Source organism: Nannospalax galili, unplaced genomic scaffold, assembly GCF_000622305.1.
Source record: "Nannospalax galili isolate Female #2095 unplaced genomic scaffold, S.galili_v1.0 scaffold540, whole genome shotgun sequence".
In the NCBI taxonomy this organism is placed as follows: domain Eukaryota; kingdom Metazoa; phylum Chordata; class Mammalia; order Rodentia; family Spalacidae; genus Nannospalax; species Nannospalax galili.
In genome coordinates this window covers 3,257,937-3,282,052 of record NW_008348613.1, presented here as the reverse complement: position 1 = coordinate 3,282,052, position 24,116 = coordinate 3,257,937, and the positions used below count along the sequence as shown (strand labels likewise).

The 24,116-nt window shown below is 36.3% G+C and overlaps 1 protein-coding gene across 1 annotated transcript; it reads right to left on the bottom strand.

Annotated features, from left to right (window-relative positions):
* Positions 1 to 1,394: 1,394 nt before the first annotated feature.
* On the bottom strand, positions 1,395 to 22,196 carry Gca (grancalcin). The gene is made up of 8 exons (XM_008845761.3): positions 22,031 to 22,196; positions 15,956 to 16,129; positions 11,406 to 11,475; positions 7,302 to 7,345; positions 6,859 to 7,006; positions 3,607 to 3,720; positions 3,227 to 3,285; positions 1,395 to 2,397 (listed from the first exon to the last, which is right to left on the bottom strand). The coding sequence occupies exons 1-8, from the start codon at positions 22,055 to 22,057 to the stop codon at positions 2,371 to 2,373; spliced, it is 663 nt and encodes a 220-aa protein (XP_008843983.1). The 5' UTR covers positions 22,058 to 22,196; the 3' UTR covers positions 1,395 to 2,370.
* Positions 22,197 to 24,116: the final 1,920 nt, after the last annotated feature.

Sequence of the window (24,116 nt, the reverse complement as noted above, 5' to 3'; positions counted from 1 at the left end):
TGTTACTTTTTTCTGGATGCATGCTTAAAATAGGTTAATGAGCACAGTCCTTAAAATTACATTTAAAGTGGACCAAATTAAGATTCCCATAGTATTGATTTCCCTTGATGTAATTTAAAATGTGTAAACTGCCACTCAAAATAGAAGTGCAATACCTAACATTTAATCATTTGGCAATCTTAGATAGTAGCTGAATTAATGCACTGTTGTTTGAACTGAAGCATCTCATCATAATATATATGTAACAAATTTTGTATGATACAAAACTTTACAGCAAGCTATTTGAATGTTTATTAAAAAATTCTCAAAATGACATGGAAACATGTTTACTGTATAAATAAAAGCACTTATACATTAACTGTGTACATTATTCAATAATATATCATAATGTGACTACTTTTTTCTACTACAACTTTAGAGTCTGTACATTTTATTGGTCCATTAATTTTCTTTCACATTATCAATACTTTTTTCTCTTTCATATTATCAATATATGTTCATAAAAAACAGAGCACAATGAGTATAAATTATTTTTTATTTATTGACCCATTTTTTACTAAAGTGATCAAGTGAATGTGACAGCAAATTATAAAAAATAATCGATGTCAAAATGATTTCACATAATTTTCTTTACTGGATTTGTAAAACTGATTTAAATTTCTTTATAAAAGGGGTCTTCTGCAGAAAATGTGGAGTTTTTCTTTTTTAAAAAAAAAATCATTAATTTGGTCACTAGCTATACTAAAACTATGTCTGTACTTATTTGCTTTCAGCTAGAGGATATTCAATTAAAGTACATGGAAAAGAGGTGGTCTATCAACTCTGACATCTTAAGCTAGGGGATTTACTTCAGAAGACTGGTGACCACTTGCAATTTCTGCAGAAAATCTCCCCAGGAAATGCCCTTATCGAGTTTCCCAAGCTTTGGACCTCTTTTACACAGAGAAAATCAAGACACTTACTGACTCAGGAAAACCAAAGCCACCAGTCCACACTGTCAATCATCATAGGATTTCTGAGCATTTAAACGGTGGCAGATTACTTGATTTTTCTCAATTTTAGAAACTGTTGCATTGTATCAACTTTATAAATTGTTGTGTTACCTAGGAACATCACCTCAGTTGAACAGAACAAATATGAATGCCCACATTTAATTAAAATGTTTTGTTTCCAGGGCTGGAGAAATGACTCAGGGGTTAAGAGCACTGGCCGTTCCTGCAGAAAACCTGGGTTCAAATCCCGGCACCCATATGGTGGCTAACAACCATCCATAACTCCTGCTCCAGGGGATTCGTTCAACACCTTTTGTTCTCTGCGGGCATTGCATGGGATGGGTGTAAGTGCATACATGCACGCAATACATGCAAATGCATAATATTTAAAAGTAAAGCAAAAAAAAAAGTTTCTTCAATTAAAAAAAATGAGTCATTTCCAAAGAATATTTAAAGAAAGATGGTACTTCAGATTATCTATGCCTTTGCTAGCAAAACAAAGCAGACAGCAATGCTACACTTCTTTTAAGACTTTCTGGAACGGATCAGGGGTGCAAGCCTGGTATCTCAGTACTTGGAGAGGCTAAGGAAGATCACAAGTTTATGGCCAGCCTGGGCTACATAGTAAAACTCTGCCTTATGAAACAAGCTGAACAAAAGTAGAAGTTTTCCTTAAACACCTAGAGGATATTCAATTAAAGTACATGAAAAAGAGGTGGTCTATCAAAGGTACTAATATATTTAAGAACAAAAAGCAATGATAAAAAAATTTAAAGGTAAAACAATGACTACTGTACTCTTACTTCATTATAGACTTAAGTTAGGATAAAATTTCAAGAACTACTATTTTCTTCTTCACAGGCAGAGAACATAAGGTTATGTTCTCTGATGATATGATTAAAGAAACTCTATTACAACAGCATAAAATCAAGTCTAGACTTCCTCTTCTAGCTGACTCTCCAACACCAACAAACATGAACAAAATCAAAAGTATAATTTGTACTTTTTAGATAAGCATTGCTTTATCTAGACTTTCATTATTTTGTTCTTATGTGATCTGTGATGTTAGTACATTCCTATAGGCTTTTATTGTTAAAAAAATATAACCCTAAGGCTCAGATGTACCAATGTCAATTAGCTATATATTAATAGGAACAGTTGATGATAGCATGTGCATACCTGCAATGTGATAACTTTTGCAAAACATCCCAAATAAAAGGGCATGTTTTCTATTCCATTCAACTGATGAAAATCACAGAAAGGGAAGAACATTAACAGGAATATAAAAGACTGCAAACTTTTCAGTTTACATAGTCTAGCCCATTTTAAGCAAGCAAAAGGATTCACAGCATTTCTTCACCTTTTGAATTCCAGGTATTCAAATTGTCATAGTGCCCTGCAAAAACTAAAATATCAGTACATTAATAATATGGCAACAGCAAAGTGGTTTTTAATTGTTTTAAATAGACAGTCCTTAGTAACTTTTTCATAAGAAACGAAGCTTTGTTTCTAAGGCTTATAGTTTAAACTCATAAGTACTAGTAAGGTACTGTTGATTGTAACTTCCATAAATAAATATAATAAACACAAATACCCCTAAATATTAAAGCACATGTGAACTACCACTTCCTGCAGTTGTTTTAAAACAACTGGAATTAGCTTCATGGTATATATTTTCAAAGAGAAATAAGCAGCTTTATAATTTGTTAGACAAAAATATTTTCTCTCAGAAACAGATAAGCAAAAATTAACAATACCTTATAAAAATATTACTGTTTACCCTCAAAATGACTGGAAAAATAAACTGCCAAAAACCTTTCATAAGCTATCAGGGTATATATAGATTTTATATAAAATAAATTAATATTTATACCAATGCTGAATCTTATATTTGCATTAATAAAAACTGTAGAAAATAATACAGTATATAAAAATATACTATTTCATTCAGGTTTTTTTTTAAATTGTGTGTGTGTGTGTGTGTGTGTGTGTGTGTGTGTGTGTGTGACCATGAGCATGAATGAATGCATGGAGCTCATGCAGAGGTCAGAGGATAATTTTTTAGAGTTGGTTCTCTACTTCCCTGACATGGGTCCCAGGGATTGAACTCAGGCCATCCATCAGGCTTGGCAGCAAAGGCCTACATGCTAAACCATGTCACCAGCCCACATCATTTAATGTTTTTGATAATCAAGAACATGGTATAATTAGCAAAATGTATATAGAATACTCACGTCTTCATATATGAAATTCACAAACCCTTGCTGCAAGTGGTCCCTTCGCCTAAAGAAGTCTTTAAACAAAGAAATTACATCTTCAAATTACAATGGAAAATCAGCAATTTCCAATACCTAATGTCTCCATGTACTATGACTAAGCATATAATACTCATTTAACTTCAACCTGTCTTAATACTCTAGGAAACTGAGCATGAAGAAAACTTTGTAAAACAGCTATTCAGATGTCTATTTATATTATATATTTAAAGACTTAAGATTGTTCAGATGTCACAGTAAGCAAAGAGAAGACATTATAACAAATTTTCTGAAAGAAACAGACCCTATTAAAGAAAAATAAGCACATAAAATTGGATCTACTTTTAACTATTCAGTACCTGTCAGGGCTCGAAGCTTCACACAGCAAGCAACATAGTCATCAAAGAAAATTCTGCCATTCTTGCTGTAGCGTTTCACAATAGCAGCTAAAGTTTGAGGACTCAACCTATAACCTAAAAAAGCACATTGATACATTAAAACCTTTAAAGCTAAATACCACAAAATACCACAACACTGCTTTACTAATAAAGTCACAAGATAATCTGAATAGAATATATTAGATTTGGGGGAGTCGGGACTAGGGATAGAACCAAGGATTTCATGTAAACGACACAAGCATTCTACTACCAAATCCCAGTCCCAGCTTTTAAAACTCTACATTATGGGAGTAGGGGCACACGCCTTTAGTATGAGTACTTGGGAGGCAGAGGCAGGCAGATTTCTGTGAGATCCAGGTAGCCTGTTCTACATAGTGGGATCCAGGCCAGCTAGGGCTGCAGGGAGATTCTATATAAAACAAACAAACAATCAAACAAATAAATCTATACATTATAAATAAAATTAATAAAACAATAAGAAAATCTTCACTATTAACACTGATAAGTGAAACATAGCATGATTCTTGCTTTATAACAGCATCAAATCTAAGGAAAGAAAATAATTACCTTCCTGGGCATTTAAAATATACTTTGATTCTGAAATTATGCCTAGGACATTTGGTAGGATTTTAAACATGTCAATATTTCAGTTTCAGATTATTTTGCAGTTCTTAAAGAATATCAAATGAAAGACTATATTAATCTTTGTTACTATTCAAATGGTATATTTCCAATTTAACATGTCTTTTTTCACTAAAGAACATCTGAGAATCAAATTTTTACATAAAAGCAGACAAAGCAGGAAAACTTTATTCTTTAAGTTTTTATTTTTCCTTCACACTTATTTTTTATTTTATTATTTCTTCAAGTCATATTGTTGCCAATATTTTTTATTATGTATTCCAATCAGTATAGTTTCTCATCATTCACTTTCAGTGTTAGGCATTTTAAGTTAATTTTAAGTTCTACATTTATGACTGTTTGCTTTCATCTGAAAATAAAATCTGGTTTCAAAAGAATGAAATAAAATTATAGAAACATAAATTAAGAGATTCTGTTTGCTGCATTCATATGCATTTAATGAGACATGTATGTTTAATTAGGGAGAATGACATATTAATACACCACTAGATTTAGAAAAATGGACATTAACCCAGTCCAAGATAAAAATCAACAACAGAGGGAAAAACTCCATCTCTAGTTATAATAAAATATAACCCAGAGGGTTATAAAGCACTTGCTTAGCTCAATCTCCAGTGCTACAAAACAAAGTAAATACATATGTTTGTATCTCGCAGGAAACATGCTCAAAGTAAATATAAATTAAGAGATATAGCAAATCACAAACTAAGATAATTATGTAAAAATGTATTTAAGCTTCATATTAGTAAGTTAAGATCTGCATGACATACTAATAAGATTACTAAAAATTTCCCACAAAATTTTCAGCAAAATAATTTGAATGACTTTAGAGATATTTGGATATTAACTTTGAATAATCCAGAATAACTTGAAAGCATTTTGTCACACTTTTCGTGTGTGTGTGTGTGTGTGTGTGTGTGTGTGCGCACGTGCACAGGTACGTCCCAGAGCAATGTTGTGTAGGTCAGAAGAATATTAAGCAGGACTCAGTTCTCTCTTCCTACCATGTAGGTCCTGGGAATTAAACTCAGGTCATCAGACTTGGAAGCAAATACATTTACCATATGAGGCTTCTTGCTGACCTCAGAATAATTCTTTCTCATACTCAGCTCCCTATTTGAACTATTTATTTTTGCAAAATAAAATTCTAGTCATTTTTCAATATTATAATGAATTAAAGACAGTATTATAATTAATTAGTTTAATCAATTATTTTAAAGCTTTGTAGCCGAGCTATTCACATTTAATATGGCTAGGACCTTCCCTAGCTACTAAAACAAAATATCTACTTATATAACAAAATAGTGAAAAAAAATCACAATTTTGAAGGGTTTTTAAAATAGCTGCTTAAAATGTATTTATTTTTATTATGAATGTCATGCCTGCATGTATGCAAGTGCACCCATTTTGTGCTATGCCCATAGAGGCCAGAAAAGGACGTCCGATCCCCTGGAACTGGAGTTACTGATGGTTGTTAGCTGCCATGTGGGTGCTAGGATTTGAACCCCAGTCTTCTACAAGAGCAGGCAGTGCTCTTAACCACTGAGGCATCTCTCCAGCCACTAGTTTGAGTTCCTTAAAATGTAATTTAAGTCTGGGTGCCATAAGCTCAGATTTCAATTTTCAAAAAATTTTTATGAAAATTCGTTGTGTTTATAAATAATCATGAACAAAATTATGAGGTAAAAGAATTAATAAAAGTACTTAAAGCCAGGCATGGAGGCTCAGACGTACAGTCATGTCATTCAGGAGACTGAGTTAGAAGCATCTAGAGATTTAGTGAATATGAGGCATGCCTGGATGTACAGCAAACAGAGTAAGACCCTGTTACAAAGAAAGAATAAAATAAGAATAGGAAAGGAAAGTCAAGAAAGTACTTAAAACTGCTACTGCATTACCTGTAAGCAAGATAAACATCTTTATATATTACCACTCTTTAAAAGTGAACCAAAAACTTTAGCCTATAAAAGTGTAATGAAAATAAAGTAACACTTTAAAAAACATTCTAAAGTGCAGTCTTGCCATTTTGAAGTACTTAGGTACCTATTTTATGTATACTGTCAATATAAGGACATAGAAGGAAAATGAAAAGATTGATTTTTTTTTTTTTTGCTGTTGAAAGGCTAGACTCTGATATAGACACATGTGGTTAACTGTGATACATCTTTAGCACCTAAAGAGTCCACAAACTTACTAAAGAATGGTAGGTAACCAGTGAGTGCTAACAATTAGAGAAGATAATGAAATATACTCAAATAATTCAGAATGGATAGAAGACTAGCTTTGGAAGAAATCTTAGTTAAAATAAATTTGTGAACTGAAGATATCCGCTCAGTAGTAGAGTGCATGCCTAGTATGTCCAAGGATGAGGATTCAGTCCTCAACATTACAGTAAGCAAACACAAATGACTCAGTAACAGTAATAACAATGACTGTGCTAGTGTCTTTGGTCATGATTTACCAACAGTCTTGAACATAAACTAAGGGACATCCTAGTAGAAAAGCATCCCTTTATTTCTTAGCAAATTAAAGGTGACTTTCATGATTTCTAAGGGATTTTAATATTCTTACCCATAACGGTGATGGCTTGACTCAATTCATGTTGCTCTACTGTACCACTTTGGTCCTGATCAATGGTCATGAAGTTCTGCTTCCAGGCATTAAGAGCAGCCCAAAGTTCCTTGAATTCATTGAATCCCATTTTTCCTGTGTAGTCTCTCTAATAGTTTTATTAAAAAAAAAAATAAGTCTTGGGAGCTGGTAGAATTTATCTAACCCTACACTCCAAATCACTGACTGGAAAATATCCATTTTTTTCTGCAGAGTTAGACTAACTACTCATATTAGTAGATTTTTCTGTAATCATCAAAATGTCTAGACTTCAAATAGGCTCTTATAAAGTACTGTTAAACTCTAGTTTACTTGTTCATGGACATTCATAATTAACAACTGGCTTAATGTTCAGAAGCCAATAACTCCATATTCTGATATTTTCTATTTTTATTCAAGGATACATCCAACATGGCAATCATAATTCTGCAGGTTTCCAAACTGAAAGCTGTAAAATATATTCAATATTTGATTATTAGATTTTTCTCAAATTTATATATGTAAAATTAAGATGATCTTCATTTTCAAAACAAAATATTTTTGTACTCATACTTAATGAAGCCATAAAATAATGAAATACACTGGTACAAAACAACTGCAAATGACTGTGACAGGTACACCACAGGTATTTGACGCACTTGGCTTTGTCTGGAATCTGCAGACAAAGATTTCAGTTTTCATATCACAAGGGGCTAAGAGGAATGTGGAAATATACTCAGAGGTCCCAAAGAGTGAAGAACTCAGAGAATATGCAAGGGAGCAACATATGGGAACACCAGAAAGGCAAAGGGGTCACAGTGGAAAATTCCTAAATATCACTCTAAAGAGTTGAGACCAATAAACATTGCTGACGCAGCAGCAAAGAAATTGTGACCACTTCCATTTTTTGAATGAGTGGACTTAAAGTGAGAAGGTATTGGGGTAAATCACTTCTTGGCTTAGTGCAATAGATCAATAAGAAAAGATAAGCCTCTGAACCCAGGTGACTGTCTTTTCTTGGGGATAAAGAACAGGAAGAAATTAACACAAAACACCTTTTAAAATGAGTCTATCAGAAATACAAACACTTTCATGTTTATTTACAATGAGGCCACATGAAAATTAACTTTTTCTAAACCTTATCACAATTATATTTAATTAGCAGTTTAATATATCTCAACAAAGATATTTTAGCACAGTTCAGATAAACCTGCAAGGTCCTTACTTTTAGCTCCTTGATATTAATGAGCAAATAAATAATTTAGATTCATTTTATTTTATGCTGCTTGATGACATTTTGAAATCTTTAAGATGAAAATTAAATCAGCTATATTTCAAAATCACTGAAGAAAATTTAGAAAATATTGTTTCAATAACAATGTCTGATTTTCTTTAAATGTACAGTAAGGAGTCTGCAATAGGGTTGTTGGCTATATTGTTCTAAGACTGACAGCTCAACAGATCTCAATGCATACTCATGTATAAGGAAGTATGGGTGGATTATTTTTCTCATTATTGTGAGAAAATACCTAATAAAAGTAACTTAAAGAGGGAAGGACTGATTTGACTCATGTTTTGAGGGGATAAAATCCATCATGGAGGAGAAAGAATGGAACATGAGATGGCTGGTCACATTTTATCTACAGTCAGGAAGCAGACAAATGCTGCTGATCATGTTTTCTCCTTTCTCCCTTTTTATTCAGACCCTAGTGCAAGAGATAGGGCCATTCACTATCTCTTCCTTCAGTGTGGGTCTTCCTGAAAATGCCCTGACAAACTTACCCAAAAGTGTGTCTCCTAGGTGATCTCAAATCCAGTCATGTTGATAATGAAGATAAACCATCAGAGTGGGTTTACATGACTTAACACAAGAATATCGAATGTATAATATTTCTAACTTTACAAATAAAGAAATTGAGGTCAAGAAAGATACTTTCCTAAGTACACAAAGATAACAAATGGAACCATCAGGACTATACACAAATTACTGGGGATTGCTGAAAGTTATGAGAAATTTTTGAGATGGTAGTCTATCTTTTTGCCAACTTAATTTCATACACATCCATGAAGTGGGAGAATCTAACCAGATTATAATAAATGCCCCAAATAAGCATATCTTCAATCTCAGTATAGGATCACGTATGTAAAGTTGAAATATTTTTGAGTAGACTTCACTTCCTCCCCACAACCCTTTGGAATGAACAGTGAATAGATTTTTTTTGAGAAGCCTTAGACTCTTATACTCTTATAGGAAAAGACTATGACACAGGAAACAACAGAAAAATATTTATCAAGATATAAAGTCAAGGGATGTGGGTTATTTAATGTTTATTCACAAGGAGAAAAAGCTGAGAAATTAGTTACCTTGGAAAAACTCCAAATGCAAGAATTGGCAGTACCTCCAAAAACATGAGTGAAGGTAAAGATAAAATCAGAACTGAGTAGATGTCTATTTTAGGATTAAAGAAAGACTCAATCCCCTCTCTGCCTCCATTTAATTGGATGGCTGTCATACCTACTTGCACTTCAGTGGAAGCTAGAATTTCATTGTCTGAAGTTGTTTCTGGACTGAAGAATACAAGGCACAATGCAAATGAGCTAATTACCAACAACAAAGAAATTAGTTGAAGATTTATAAAACCTTGAACACACTTTGCTTCCTTTTTAAGGAGACATCAATGGAAAACCAGGCCAAAAGGAAATCTCTGCTGACACTGACATCTGAGCTCCCCAGCTAAATCACCCCACATGGAAGCCCATAGAAAACCATGCTGGGCCTATATCCAGCATTTTAATATAGTATAAGCAATAAAGCACCATCAGACACCCAGGAAATAAAATGGAAGATAAACAAACAAGCTAGAAGAATAAAACAATTTTGAGGAAAGGCTAAGGAACAAGCACACAAATAATTTCAGACAGTGATAGAAAGAATAACATTTGGGAGAAAAAAAAAAAAAACCAGCTCTTGGCTCTTAAGCACATACCAGCAGAAATGAAAGAGTCGGAGGATTATAAAATAAAGTTGAGGACACTCCGAAAAGATAACAGAAGAAGATGCAGTCCAGACAAGTGGCATTACCAAAAGAGAAAATAGAGGAAACAACACTGAATAAATGTTCCGAGAACTAAGAAGTACACGAGATTCCAGGCTAAACACACCCACAGAGTTCCCCATGCAAGACCACTAGGCATGGTGTTATAAGGGTCAGAACACTGGGGACAGACAGATCTTCAAGCATCCAGAGAAGAAATGCAAGTCACACACAGGTGAGAGAGATACTGAGAGCATGGTGGGAGCTGAGAATTGGCAGTATTTCTGAAAACCTGTGTGAAGTCATCGATAACACAGAACTGAGTGAGCGTCTACTTAAGGAGTATTTAAAGCCCTCAGTTCCCTTCCTGTCTCTGTCTAGGTAGAATCTTTTGAAATTACATGTGGAAAAGGCTAGTAACCTAGAACTCCACACTTAGCCAAATAGTCACTCAATGCTTGAAACAAAATGAAATCATTTTCACACATAAAGTCCCCCAAATTTACTTCCCATGCAGTCTTTTATTAAGAAGCTAATGACAAGGCTGGAGAGATGGCTCAGTGCTTAAGAGTACCATCTGCTCTTGCAGAGGACCCAGATTCTGTTCCCAGCACCCACATGGTGGCTAACAACCATACATAACTCCAGGTCCAGGAAATCTTACACCCTCTTCTGACCTCCTCAGGTACTGCACAACATGGATACGATTACATATGAGCAGGCAATATATTCATGCACATAAAATAATAAATAATAATAAATAAAAATATTTTTTTAAAAATAAGTTAATGATACAATTCGTTGGAAAACTGACTGAATTAAAAGAGTAGGCAGAGTAGAGTAAAAGGGATTCATGACTTAAGAGAGTGGGAAAGTGCTACAGAACAACAGTGAAAGAATAAGAGCTAAGCATAAAACACAGAGCACATGAGGAAGTTCCCAAGCAAGAAAGAGGCACTGCATGGCAACTAGGAATTTCAGAAAAAAAATTAGATAAAAAGGAAAAGAAATCATACATTGTTAAAGCACAGCTATAAGCAGTGAGTAGATAGAAAAAGTAAGACAAATGCTGATCAGGGACCCCAGATACAGTCACATGTGATACAGTCACATCCGAAGGCCTGAGGATGCAAACACGCTCACATGGAGGGATGGGGTGAGGTAAAAGTGGGAAGACAGCTAAATAGTCATTTTTATAACAGGACATTAATTGATAATCATCATAGTGAAATATATAATGCTAAAACCATGACATTTGGCATCTGGAAGCAAATTTCACAATCAGCTTACTTTATGAAACATTGACTTTCCTATGAGTAATAGAAAGTCAGAAGTGTGCATAAGTTTTATAGCACTATTTGACTCTTTAAACTGTATACAAGTAGAACTTACAATATTTTTAGTATTTTAGGGTTGGTACTAAAAATACTAGACATTAATTTACTTTTCCACTTCCTATTCAACAAAAAGAAAAAAAAAAAAAACACATCTCACGAGCATAAGTTCCACTAATTCCAGACTGTGTCAAGCATCTCTGAAGTTCTTCAGCGTCCACTTCACCATCCTGTTAAAAAGCAATAACCACCTGTTGTAACTGCATCAATATCAAAGAGCATTAAAATATTAACTGACCAGCTCAGGACAACCTAGAAGTATTCCATTTTCAAAACATCATCATCCACAAATGTTGCAGCTGAGCATTCCCAGCAAAGGCATTTCACATGGTTTATGAACCATTTTCTTTGCTTCTGAGAAGCTACACCATCCCGATCTCTTGTCCATTTTCAAAATAATGTGAAATGCTTTGTCTCTTTATCCAAAGTAGTTAGAATCTACCTAAAAGATTTCTAGGAAAATATCAAAAACTTTCTTATTCATGCTTATTGGGTGGATTATTTCTGAAGGAAGATGGTATAGCGACACTTTAAAAGGAAAATATCATTTTATCCCCTCACTATTACCTCTAATAAGATTACAAAGCCCTCTGTATTTTAATGCTGTTCTTCTGTTGACTTGTCCCAGCATTATTGTGAATTTGGGAGGAAATACAAGTTGAACATTCTCATCACTCTTCAGCACCTAATCCTGTTTTTACAAAACACAGAAATGTTGGGTTTTGAATCTGGAACCAGTTTGGTACTTGAAATGCACAGCCCTCAGATGTAGCTTTAAAGACTGGAGCCTTTAGCAGATGGAGCCTGGATGGCAGAATCAGACTTTGGGGCACGTCTTTGGCATTATACCTACTACTTCCCACCTGGTTTCTCTGCTTCCTGGTCTATACCACATGGGTAACTGCTCCCATACTCCATCACCACTGTACCCTTAACTGCTGTGATAGACTAGAGTCTCTCTAAAACAGTGAGCCAAAACAGGCTTTGCCATCCTCAAGTGGTTTCTGTCAGATATTCTGTCACAACAAAGAGAAAAGTAACTACTTCAACAGTGAAGCACTTGACTTTGATGCATCATAAACACTGGCACAGATACAAAACAACTGTGAGAAAGGACCAAGGGGACAAATTTAATATATGTGCTTCAAAAGAACCAAGAAACAAACAAGAGAGAGAGAGAGAGAGAGAGAGAGAGAGAGAGAGAGACTTTTACAAAGTACTTAGTAGTACTGCAAGCACTCAGATAAATCCCAAGAACAAGTCCAGTGTTCCCATGCAGAGGTAAATACCACTGAGATGTCCACTGGAATTTTTTGATTTGAAATTTGCCCTGTTCTGACTTTTTCTTAGTTCCCTGTCTAGAACTTGTAATGCTAATTACTCTTGCCTTTACTTCTCCTTCGCATCTCCTATTCACAATTCACTTTCTTTTCCCCTTAGAGCTAAGAGTTATGGGAGTCTTTTAGATAGACCCACTAGGTCTCCAATTAGTGTACTCCAATTGTCTCACTCTGTGTCCCTGTTCAGGATGGAAGAAGCCAGAGAGGTCAGCATCCCTGTTCCCTATTGGTAATTTGGGTAACCTCTTCAGAGGATGGTGTGATAAGAATAGGAGATAAGAATCTCTAGGCGGTTAAGGTAAAAATACGCCAAAGAAAAGTAGCTACTTTCTTGGCTAAAAGTCAAAATGTCCTTGGACTTTTTAGCAACATACTTTGTTCCAAAGACCAAAACTGTAGAAAGTATTTGGGAGCTTGTATCTAATCCTTAAGAGATTTTAAGGCTACCTCTTCAGAGGGGAGAATGTTAGATTAGCCAAAAGCCCCATAAAAATAAAAAAATAGGTAAAAGAAGAAGAAAGAGTACATGAAGTTGTCAGAAAAAAAGTGATAGGAAGATATGGCAGGACTTGGAGGGGAGGGACTGGGCATGGATTTGATCAAAACACCTTATGTGGATGTATGAAATTCTCAATAAATTAATTTTTAAAAAATTAGAAAAAAATGTACAAAGCTGTCAAAAAAAAGTTTGAAAAGGATCTTGCTTTATTTGATTTTCAAAGCAAAAATAATAATAATAAATGGTAAAATTTTGTGTATTAAAAAAAAAACAACCAAAAAAAAAAAAAACCACTGAGGCATATTCTCAGCATTCCCGTTAGGGGAGCACTGCCTTTACTTTCCTGTTATACATACTTTAAAGATCTTTACTAAAGTATGAATTCAACAATGACAAACAAGCACGCTTTAAGAAAAATTAGTCAGATTTTTAAGACTGAGGCTAGGTTAGAAACACTTTCCTCCAATGACATGCACACTAGGAGGGCTTTCCATCACATTTTATTCAACCACAAATTACCTATCCGCCCATTAAAAATCCTGCAATAAATGTTTGAAGTCAGTATTATATTTCAAGAGTCATAATTCATCAATACACACTTAATGTGTTCTGATCAGAAATGCTCAGTAAAGGACTATATTAGCTAAGTCTGATAGCTTAAGTCAACACCACTCCAGTGAGATACAAACACAAATACCAGGCTGTGATCAACTATTGCAGGGTAGAAGACGTTGTTAAAACAAAGGATTAGAAAATGGCATTTTTTTTTTCTCTTTTTAATTAAAAAAAATTTCCTCTGGTACTCAAGGAAACATAATTATAGACTGTTTCCCTCTTTAACTCTTAATTAGGAAAATGCTATTTTACTAGAAAATTAGATTAATGAGAATTTCTAAGCTTTAGAAAAAAGTATCCCACTTACAAACAAGTGCATTGTGCAGATATGATGATACAAAGAATTCAATAAGCAGACAACACTAAGTTAAAACTCTCAAGAAAACTTAATTGAATCTATGGTAAATCTCCACCAATGTAGTTTAAATGACAAGAGATAAATCCTGGGTAGTTTGACATCTTCTGCTCAAACTACCCAGAGTACTACTTCTGATGTACCAGCCCTTTCTGGTACCTTCTACACTCCACTCCACCTGCCCACAGCTCAGTCTTTCTTTTTGTAATTCTACACTTCTAAACATAGAAGACAAACCTTGAAGGGTGTGCAGTTACTGGTGCAGCAAAAGTACAAAGTTCTTAGAGAAAACAAACTTGAAAAAAAAAAATGTTGGGTTAAAAAGAAACTTCGGGGGGGGGGAATGTAAATATAATTTGAAGAACATAAAAAATAGGTATGTTAGTATCTTCTCCTTTCTAATGGAATAAAGACACATGTCCCATAAAAGTAAGGAGAGGCCTGAACTCCACCCGTGGACTTCACTTACTATGTCATGCACCAAGGCCCGTTTTTCTTCACTCACTACTCTGCATAGATACAATGTAGATGAAAGTAAGTTGTGTTTTATAATCAGGGGTATGTACTCTGTCTATGAAACTACTGCTTTACTACAGTTAAAAATACTAGTAAAATTCAAGATTTTTAAGATTCACTAATTCAAAAGAAGATAACAGTATTGAAGTACTTAAGTTTGGGCGAATTTTTTTACTAGAGAAGCCCTTTGTTGATTAATTTCAGAATACATATTCCATTTTCTGTTGCTATAACAAAACACCTGAAACTGTCACAAATACAAAGAAAAGGAACTTAGTTTGGCTCACATTTCTGAAGCCAAGAAGGTACTGACTGAGTTTCTGTAGGGGGCCACATGCTGCTCTGTGCTTGGCAGAAAAGCACAAAAGGTACATTAACATGTGAAGAAGAGAGTCACATGTGCAAAGAGGAGAGATGAGTGGCTTGAGTTTGAATCATCTACTGAATCACATTCATCCTATCATGAGGATGGACTCCCAATGATCTAATTACCCCTGAGGGTCTCCACTACTGCTCAATAGCATCACACTGGCAATTAATTACATTTTCGCAAGAGTTTTGGTGAGAATCAACTATATCCAGCCACAGCAGGAAGTATACTACGGCAGACAGAATCAGATTTTCCCTCTTTGAAAATATGGCACTTTTCAGCCAATTAAACAATATCCTAGCTGTCAGACTAACAGACTTCCAAAAATGAAACAGATGACCCTGTTCAGACTCTCAGTCTAAAACAAAGTTGGGGGGTGCTAGAGAGATGACTGATGACTTAGCAGTTAAGAGCATTGGGTAATCTTACAGAGGACCCAGGTTCGGTTTCCAGCACCTACATGGTGGCTAACAAGCTGTAACTCCAGTTCCAGGAGATCCAACACTCTCTTTTTATCTTCCCAATCACTGCAGGATATGGGTGCACCCACATACACGAGGGCGATACACTCAAACACATAAGATAAAATAATAAATAAACTATATTTTTTTATTAGAAAGCATGAACAACAACAAAGTTGTGAATGTGAGAAGCAGACTTGAAGGAGGTGAAAGGTCACAGAGGTGGGAGGGAGTTTGGGAGGTTAAAATAAACTGAATACATATTATGCATGTAGGAAAATGTGAAAGAACAAACTCAATAAAAGTAAATAAATGAAACAACTACGAATGCCCTCACCTTTGGTCTCAAGAACAGTATGGCTCTCTCGATAATTTGTTTTTAAAACCATAAATTTTGTCAACATATTAAATGATACAGTAAGTGAATTACTGGTAGTTGTTGGAAATAGCAACCATTGCATAGCTAATATTTGGCAACAGTTTTAGCATCTCACCTGTCCAGCAACAGCAGTGAAGTAAGCCCACATAGGGTCATCAGCCTGGGAGTACCTGTCAGAGTATGCCTGGTATCCAGAGTAACAACCAGGTACCATGCCAGGACCAGCTCCCGGCACTGCTTGGCCCATTTGCATCTGCATCCCTGGCATCTGACCTTCAAAATTCCCAAACTGTTGGAGCAAAAGAGAAGGCTAATAACAAAACAGTTGAGCCACTAAATTTGTTACTCAGAACATATTTATTAGGAACCACCTGAAAAGTAAAAAATTCAGTTACCAAATTTTCAAACATGTCTGTCACTAAAGCTTTAACTAGAAGCCGCTAAGCCCTGTGGTAAAACATAGTTCATCAGCATGTTATCCAACATTAAAAGAGTAAAAGATAAATTCCTAGTCTTTACTACAGACTTTTTAAAAAGGTTTCATTTTTACTTTTAATTATGTGAATATGTGAGGGGGGGGAGACACTTGAGTGTTGGTTCACAGAGGTCATAGGCATTGGATCCCTCTAGAGCTGTACTTAGACATTAGTTGTGAGCTGCCTGATGTAGATGCTGGGAACTGGGGTCCTCTGCCAGAGAAGTTAGTGCTCTTAAGCCCTGAGCCATCTCTCCAGCCCCTTGCCTCTAAGAACTTTTAGCAGAAGAAAAATCCAAATGTAACTTGAAGCAAAACTAAAAGCAAATATAAACATAAAGGAAAATACAGGGTTTCACATATACTACACTAAGAAGTACACTTCAGGGAACATATTTGTTGAATATATGGTAAATACAGTCAGTGGAGCAGAGAAAATCAGAGCTCTGAAGCAACCTCCACCATAGGAGACTTATTTTCAAAAATCACATGGGCAAGGAGAAAATTAATAATGTGATAATTCCAATAAAAGTTCTTTTCTGAAAAAACATGAAAAATTACAGTACCAATACTCCTAATAATGGCCAGCGAATGATCATTAGTGGCAGTTTTATATCCCAAGTACCATTCTAAATACTTTCTTTTAGGTTGATTTTTACAAGTCTGGGATATATGAAAATATGTCCTTTTTGCATTTGAGGATTTGACACTTCAGGGTTTCTTGAATAAGTCAAGGTCAAATAGCTACTAAGGAGACCAGAAATTCAAATACAGTCTGATGTTAGAGGCTAGTGACTGTTTGGCTATAGTGTCTCCCTTTTCACCTTATGACTTGGTATATATTTGAATGCCTTAGAAAAGCACTTACTTCACATTTTATGAGTCCAGAGAAGGAAGAAGCATTAAGGTTGCTACATTATTCAATTTTGAACAAAAGCAATCTTGACCCGCATCCTTGCTTGGTGAGCAGAGATTGCCAGAAGGCAGAAAAAGAAAATATTTACAAGAATTCAGAAGCAACAAAGACATGACTTAGGAACCTACTTGTAGATTGCACAGTGCCCTAAGGGGTGTAGTATAGGCCTATAGCATGAAGGAGCCTAGAGCTGTGGCAATGCATTCAGGAAGGGGGTCAAAGCTAAAGTATAGAGCAATAAGAAAGGAAACAGAAAACAGTAAAACTGGGCCCATTTTTAAAGCCCAAACATCATTTTTTGGAAAAGAATACCTAGCAAAGGACTGGCCAGTTTCAGGAGCACTATTGGAGAGGGATGCAGAAACACAAACAGAATTTGAAAGAAACTCATATTTTAATACAAAAACAAATATGTCCATAAATAAAAGCTATGAACTCTTTCACACTTTTATATTTTAAAGTATAGATTAACTAGAACTTATATAAATTACAAAAGCTGACTCAAGGGGAAAAACACACCTCTTTGTAATAATTACACAGTAGGATAATTTTATAATCCTACACACTGAAAATTAAAGTTTCATAAAATGTTAGTTTTAAAAAAGCTTATGACTTCAGATAAGGAGAAACTTCTAGTGCCAATATTAGAGATAGGGCAGAAAGTTGAAAGAGGTGATTTATAAAGTTCCCAGAGCATCTTCTGCTTTCAGCGCAGTCAGACACCTGATCTTTTTAGTTCCATGTTCTGCAGAGGACAACTGAGGCAAGGAATGAAAACAATCAAACTAAATATAAACATATTAGTGAAAAGCTGGTGGAGAATGGTGCCCAAAAAGGTGAGGGCCCTGCTCCCCAGCACCTCCATTTCTGCCTGAAGGACCTATACTACAAACTTGTTCTTCAACCCTAAGTCAGGAAGAAAATATCAGATGAGGATTCTTCCTTGAGAATAACTTCTATATCTTCTCTAACACTCTGCAGCATTAATTTCCCAAATCCAGTAAACCAAGAGTCTTTGTGAAGAGATAAAAAATGGTTGCAAATTCTCTGCCATTCTCCCAAATGTCTGCCTTGAGTTTGTGCTGAGCCTGTTTCAACTTCACCTGGAAGAAGACAATAGAAACAGCACTATGTTCACTCCAGGCTTAAGTTTTCAAGAGGACTGGCAGTCTATCTTTCTCATGGACAGGGCTATGATGTTGTAAAGAAGCTTTAAAAGCCATGGGAAGGGCCCAAGTGCAGAGTAAATGAGGTCTTAGCCAGAAAGTTTAACTTTCGGAAATAGTTCACCAGAATTCATCCTTCCACTTGTCTTCATGAATGCTTCCAATGAGTCAAAACTAATAATCATCAGTTATGATCTGGTAATGTGGTTGAAGAAAAGCTCAAATGTCAGCCATGCCATTTGCATGTCATTTTTGCATTGCTAACTTTTCAGTATTATCATCAGTCCTCAGTTCTCTTCTCAGAAATTTTCAAACTATTTGTCCTTTTCTTTTTATAGTAACATCAATCAAAATTAGATTATATTGGAGGCTGAAGAGATGGGTCAACAGTTAAGAACACTGACTGCTTTTAAAGAGGACCTAGGTTCAGTTCCCAGCTCATAAACATCCCACACTCCAGTTCCAGGGGATCTGGTAGCCTCTTCTAATCTCAGAGTGCATTGCATGCACAGGTGCACTTACATACATGCAGGCAAAACACTCATACACATAAAATAAAAATAAATACATCAAAAAATACATGAGTAAATAAATAGATTAGATTATGTAAACTGTGACCATAGAGAACTCAGCACAGAGCAATTGTAGTAAGTCACAGAGAGGGAAACAAGATGACTAAGAGGCAATAAATAGAACTCCAGCTCACACACTTCCAGCTCCACACATCAGTGTTCTTTAAATGTCCTGCTTCCCTGTCCCAAAGAAAAGCTTAGATCTTTCCCCATGTTGATGTTGATCACAAAGCTTTTATGTAAGCTTAAACAGTTATCGTAAATGCAGTGTCCAACATTTAAATATTTGTGATTACAAATCACGTTGTATAAGTCTTTGGAATGAATCTTTTGTATTCTATACACCATAATGATCACCTACTTGCTCCCATCCATCTAAAACACATGAACTAGTTCTGCCTTAACATTCATTTCTGCTACTCTTTGAACAAAATTTTATTCTATCTCTTTCATGAATATCTCACCTGTATTTTATGCTTAAAATTCACAAAAAAATTTGGTGCTCCTATAATGCTTATAATAAAATATGCATATAGTTGATTTTTTCTTTTCTATGACTAAAATGAACAAAGTTCCTTTAGGTCAAGTTATAATTTTATTAGCATAGAAATAATTAAAAAAATTCAATTTGATTACACTTACTTGGTTTCCTGGACATTCTAGAGATAGGATTTATTTATTTTTAGTTTTTTAAATTTTACGTATATGAGTGTATTGCTTGCATGTAGGTAGGCTCACCCATGCTGTGCAGTGCCTGTAGAGGTCAGAAGGGGGTGTCAGATCCCTTGGAATTGGAGTTACAGGTGGTTGTTAGCTGCCATGTGAGTACAGGTACTCAAATCCCAGTCCTCTACAGGAGCAGTCAGTGCTCTTAACCACTGAGTCACCTCTCCAGGCCCTTGAAGACAGGATTTTATACTGTAGCTCAGGTACTACTGGAACACATTACATTAATAGGCCAACCTCAAACTCAGCAATTTTGCCCTGGTCTCAAGAGGGCTAGGATGACATTACTGAGCTACTGGCTCAGCTGACCCTATCTGGGTTTGCTTGTTTGTTTTATATAATGTCTCAAGTCCCCAATATAGCTGAGGATGACCTTGAACTCCTCATTTTCCTGCCTCAACCTCCCAAATGCTGGGATTTCAGGTCTGGCTACCACGCCCAGTTTATGTGGTTCTGGGGCTAGAATCGGGGTCCTTGTATATGCTAGGTAAGCACTCTACCAACTTAGCTACACTTTAAGCTACAATTTGAAAGGTAATTATTAAGCAGATGAAAATGTATTGGAAACTCATCTCCCAGAATCATGAATTATGTACTTGAATAGTTATCTATCAACGATGTTTTCCTATTTTGTTAAACATAGCAAATATTATAATAAGGTATGGACTGATGATAAATAGCTTGAAAAGACTGTAACTATTTCATAGAAACACGCAAAGCAAAGCAATCATGTGTATTCAATCCCTAAATTATTTCCAGTCAGTGTCACTAATTTATATTGCTTCACCTGCTTAAGGTACTTTTTTAACTACGAAAGATGAGCCTCGGACTAGGATGAAAAACTGCTAATGTTTAAATAAATGGTAAACACATTTGAATGCTCAAAATATATTCCTTCCATCAAAGAAGCACTCTTTGACCAAAGTGAGGGTAAGGAAGTAATCAACTCTTCCATGAAGAATTAGAACTCTGGCCACTCCATTCTGCGATGTGTGTGAATGCAGACCAAACAAATGGAAGTAAAACTGCCAGAATTCTAACAGAAAGCTTTAGGAGTGAAAATATGTAGAAGCCATAGAAAGGGCAAAGCTCCACCACGTTGTGTTCTCTTGACTAATTTTTTAAATTTTTTCATGTATATGAGTGTATGTGCCTGCTTGTATGTAAGTACACCCATGTGGTGCAGTGCCTGCAGAGGTCAGAAGAGGGTGTCGGATCCCCTAGAACTGGAGTTACAGATCGTTGTTAGCCACCATGTGGGTGCTGGGAATTGAACCTGGGTCCTCTGCAAGAGCATCCAGTGCTCTTCTTAACTGCTAAGCAACCTTCCAGCCTTTTGACTAAGCTTTGAAGGTCTCCTTCCTTAGTACATTTAAAGGACTAATGAATAAATAAATATTGGAAAGTGCAAGATGCTAAATGGAATCCAGGCAAGTATCTTGAGCAAATTCGTTTTTGTAAGGTGTATGCGTTGAGCCCAAGGAATTAAATTACCTTAAAAAATACTCCCATCTTAATCTCAGGGATAGGAGAGTAAGACGGTAATGGTAATTATACTCCAGTGTCAACTCCTACAATGGATGTAATGAAGCACAATTTCTCTGTTTAAGGAGAAAGAAACAGGAATGGACATAGAATATATGTCCTCCTCCGCCCACTGCAGCCATCACTGCACAGCCACATTCAGTAGCACGAGTTGCCCTTTGGCGAACTGATGAGGATAGTGAAGGTTTGGCTGTTTTCTCAAAAGGAAGGGACTAGCCACAGGCCGCAATTACAACGTGAAACTTTCAGAAGTGATGCCAGACAAACAGTTATGTAAGAAAGAACAATTCTTCCCTCTCCAAAAATAATGTCTCAGAACTCAGATTGCTCTAGATATTACAGAAAAGTTTAGGAGGCACTGCAGTCTCTTAATTTATCCGTGAGCAACTTAACAAATAAAAAGTGGTCCCCCCCCCCCCAAAAAAAACTCAGAAAGGATCGAAAGGGATCGCTAGTAAAACTACTTGGGTCGGGGTTGGGGGGAGGGTAAATCCTAAATGATAACTCGAACGAACTAGAACAGTATTCTGTTCCTTTCTTCTGGAAACAAAACGTCTAAAACACAAACTCTTCACACCCTTGGTTCTATAAGGACACTTCTTTATGCTGGGACCAGACCCCCTAGCTCAAGGTTCTACATTGCTCCGCGTCTGCCCCTGCCCAGCCCCAGCTTCTAGTACCACACAGAGTCCGAATATCGCCTGGTACCAGGCAGAGGAGAATGCCAGGGAGAGGATGAACCCCGCTCCGTGGCACTGCCGCAGGGTCGCCACATCCCGTGAGGACTTACCCCTCCTCCGTATCCCGGGTAGGCCATGGTAGCCGATCAAGAGTCACGCGGCACTTGTGGAGTCAATGTCCGCGCTGAAGCGAACAAGGAGCAGGTGCGGGCGCAGGTGCACCTCGGGCAGAAAGCACCTTCAGCCTCTCGGGAACTGGCCCCGCTCTGAATCCACTCCCAAGGCCGGAGACCGCCCCTGTTCCGCCTTCTCCACTTTGATTGGCTACAGGCTGTGTCATGGATTCCAGCTCAGCCCTCTTACTGGCTTACTGAAGTTCCTACCCTAGAAACCTTCTCAGCTGTAAATTCCCCACTGTCTTTGAAAAGTTTCTCTCAGGCCCTGGACTTCAGGAATTTTTCTTCTTAATAAACCCCAAACCGGCTGGTTGATGACTTATTTTAACCTATTCCTACATCTTTTGCCGTCACTCACAGTTACTTTCTTGTAATGTGCATGCTGCATAAGAACCTGGAAACCATGACCAGGGCTATGCCCCAAGGGGAATACTCACACACTAGAGCCCCCACTTGATGCCCAATGTGAGAAAAGCCTATTTGCAATTTTTTCAGAATTCAATTGATTCAAAAATTAGTGTATGGGAGGCTGGAGAGATGGCTCAGCAGTTAAGAGCACTGATGGGTCGTGCAGAAGACCCGGGTTCAAATCCCAGCACCCACATGACAGCTAACAACTGTCCATAACTCCAGTTCCAGGGTCCGACAACCTCTTCTGTCCGCCTCGGGCATTGCACGACACGGGTACAGTTACCTACATGCACTTACCTATATGCAGGCACAACACTCATATACATAAAATAAAATTAATAAACTTTTTTTTTAAAAAAAAAAAAGGCTTTAGAATTAGGTTAAAAACAAAAAGTCCAAGGTGAAATTATTTTGATTTCTTTTGGAATAAGAAAAGACCTAACATATTAAAGATTAAATAAGGCTGTGGGGAAAAAAAAGTTAAATTTTAACAGAGAAAATCAGCCTTGCAGAGCTGAGTAATTTAGCAAGCTCCTGCTGTAGTACAAAGGAAGAACACGCTGAACCTTGTGAAACAATTTTATCAGAAGTTACAGAAAGAAGTAAGATTGCTAATGTCCCTGCTACTGTTGAGAAAGCGCCAGTTCTTGCAGCGGTAACAGTTTGTTAGCTAACATGATACAAATACTGGGATAAATTGAAAGAGGAGTCAAATCTACTTGATAAGAAGCATGGGAATGTGACTGTAAGGCATAGAGTGATAAACCGCTAGAAGGACAGATCCACACCAGGTTTCACTACAACTGATAAACTGCATGCTCAAACAAAGCCTTTGAAAGGATTTTTTGCTAGTCCAAACCCAAGATCAGAATCGTATTCCAAGATCACCTTCTCTTCACCAAAATAGTGTTACTGATGCTTTCTATTTCTATAGGTTAAAGTCAATCTTGAAGGGTCTGTTGCATTTCTGCACATCTAGTTTCAAAGACATTATTTTCCTGCAGTACAAAGTTTGGGTACGTTTGCTAATAACCCTTTTAAAGAGACTGAACTTTCCTAAAGACATCCACCAGTCTTATAACAAGCCCACTGCTTACGAAGCACAGTGCCCTTTGGGAAGCTGCCACTGGTCTTATGGGGCTTTGCCCAGGCCCCCATCATGCTCTGATGACTGAGTAATAAAACCTTTTGTTTTTGATCCAGGAATCCCACGCCTTTGGGAACTTTTATGGAAACTGGCAGGCCCTTCTTAGCTTCGGAATAGGACAAAATACCAAATCCTGACAATGTATCTTCCTTAGATAAAGGGCCACCAGAAAAATTTCCACAGTTAAGAGAGATGCAAAAGAATTTTCAATACCTTAGTCCAAAGCAGTCTGCATAGTCTTTCTAAACCCAAGATTTAAACTACAAGTTTTCTATTATTATAAATTTTAGGTGAAAATTCACATTAGCCCAAACTTTTAAAAATAATAATAATATTTTTTCTCTATGACTTAGTTAACATTGTATAAGCTATAGAGCATTTTATGAAAAGGTAATATATGCTTTAAATGCTTTCAGTCACGTACTTTTCTTTCCAGAAAGTGCTTTGTTACTCTATAAGATG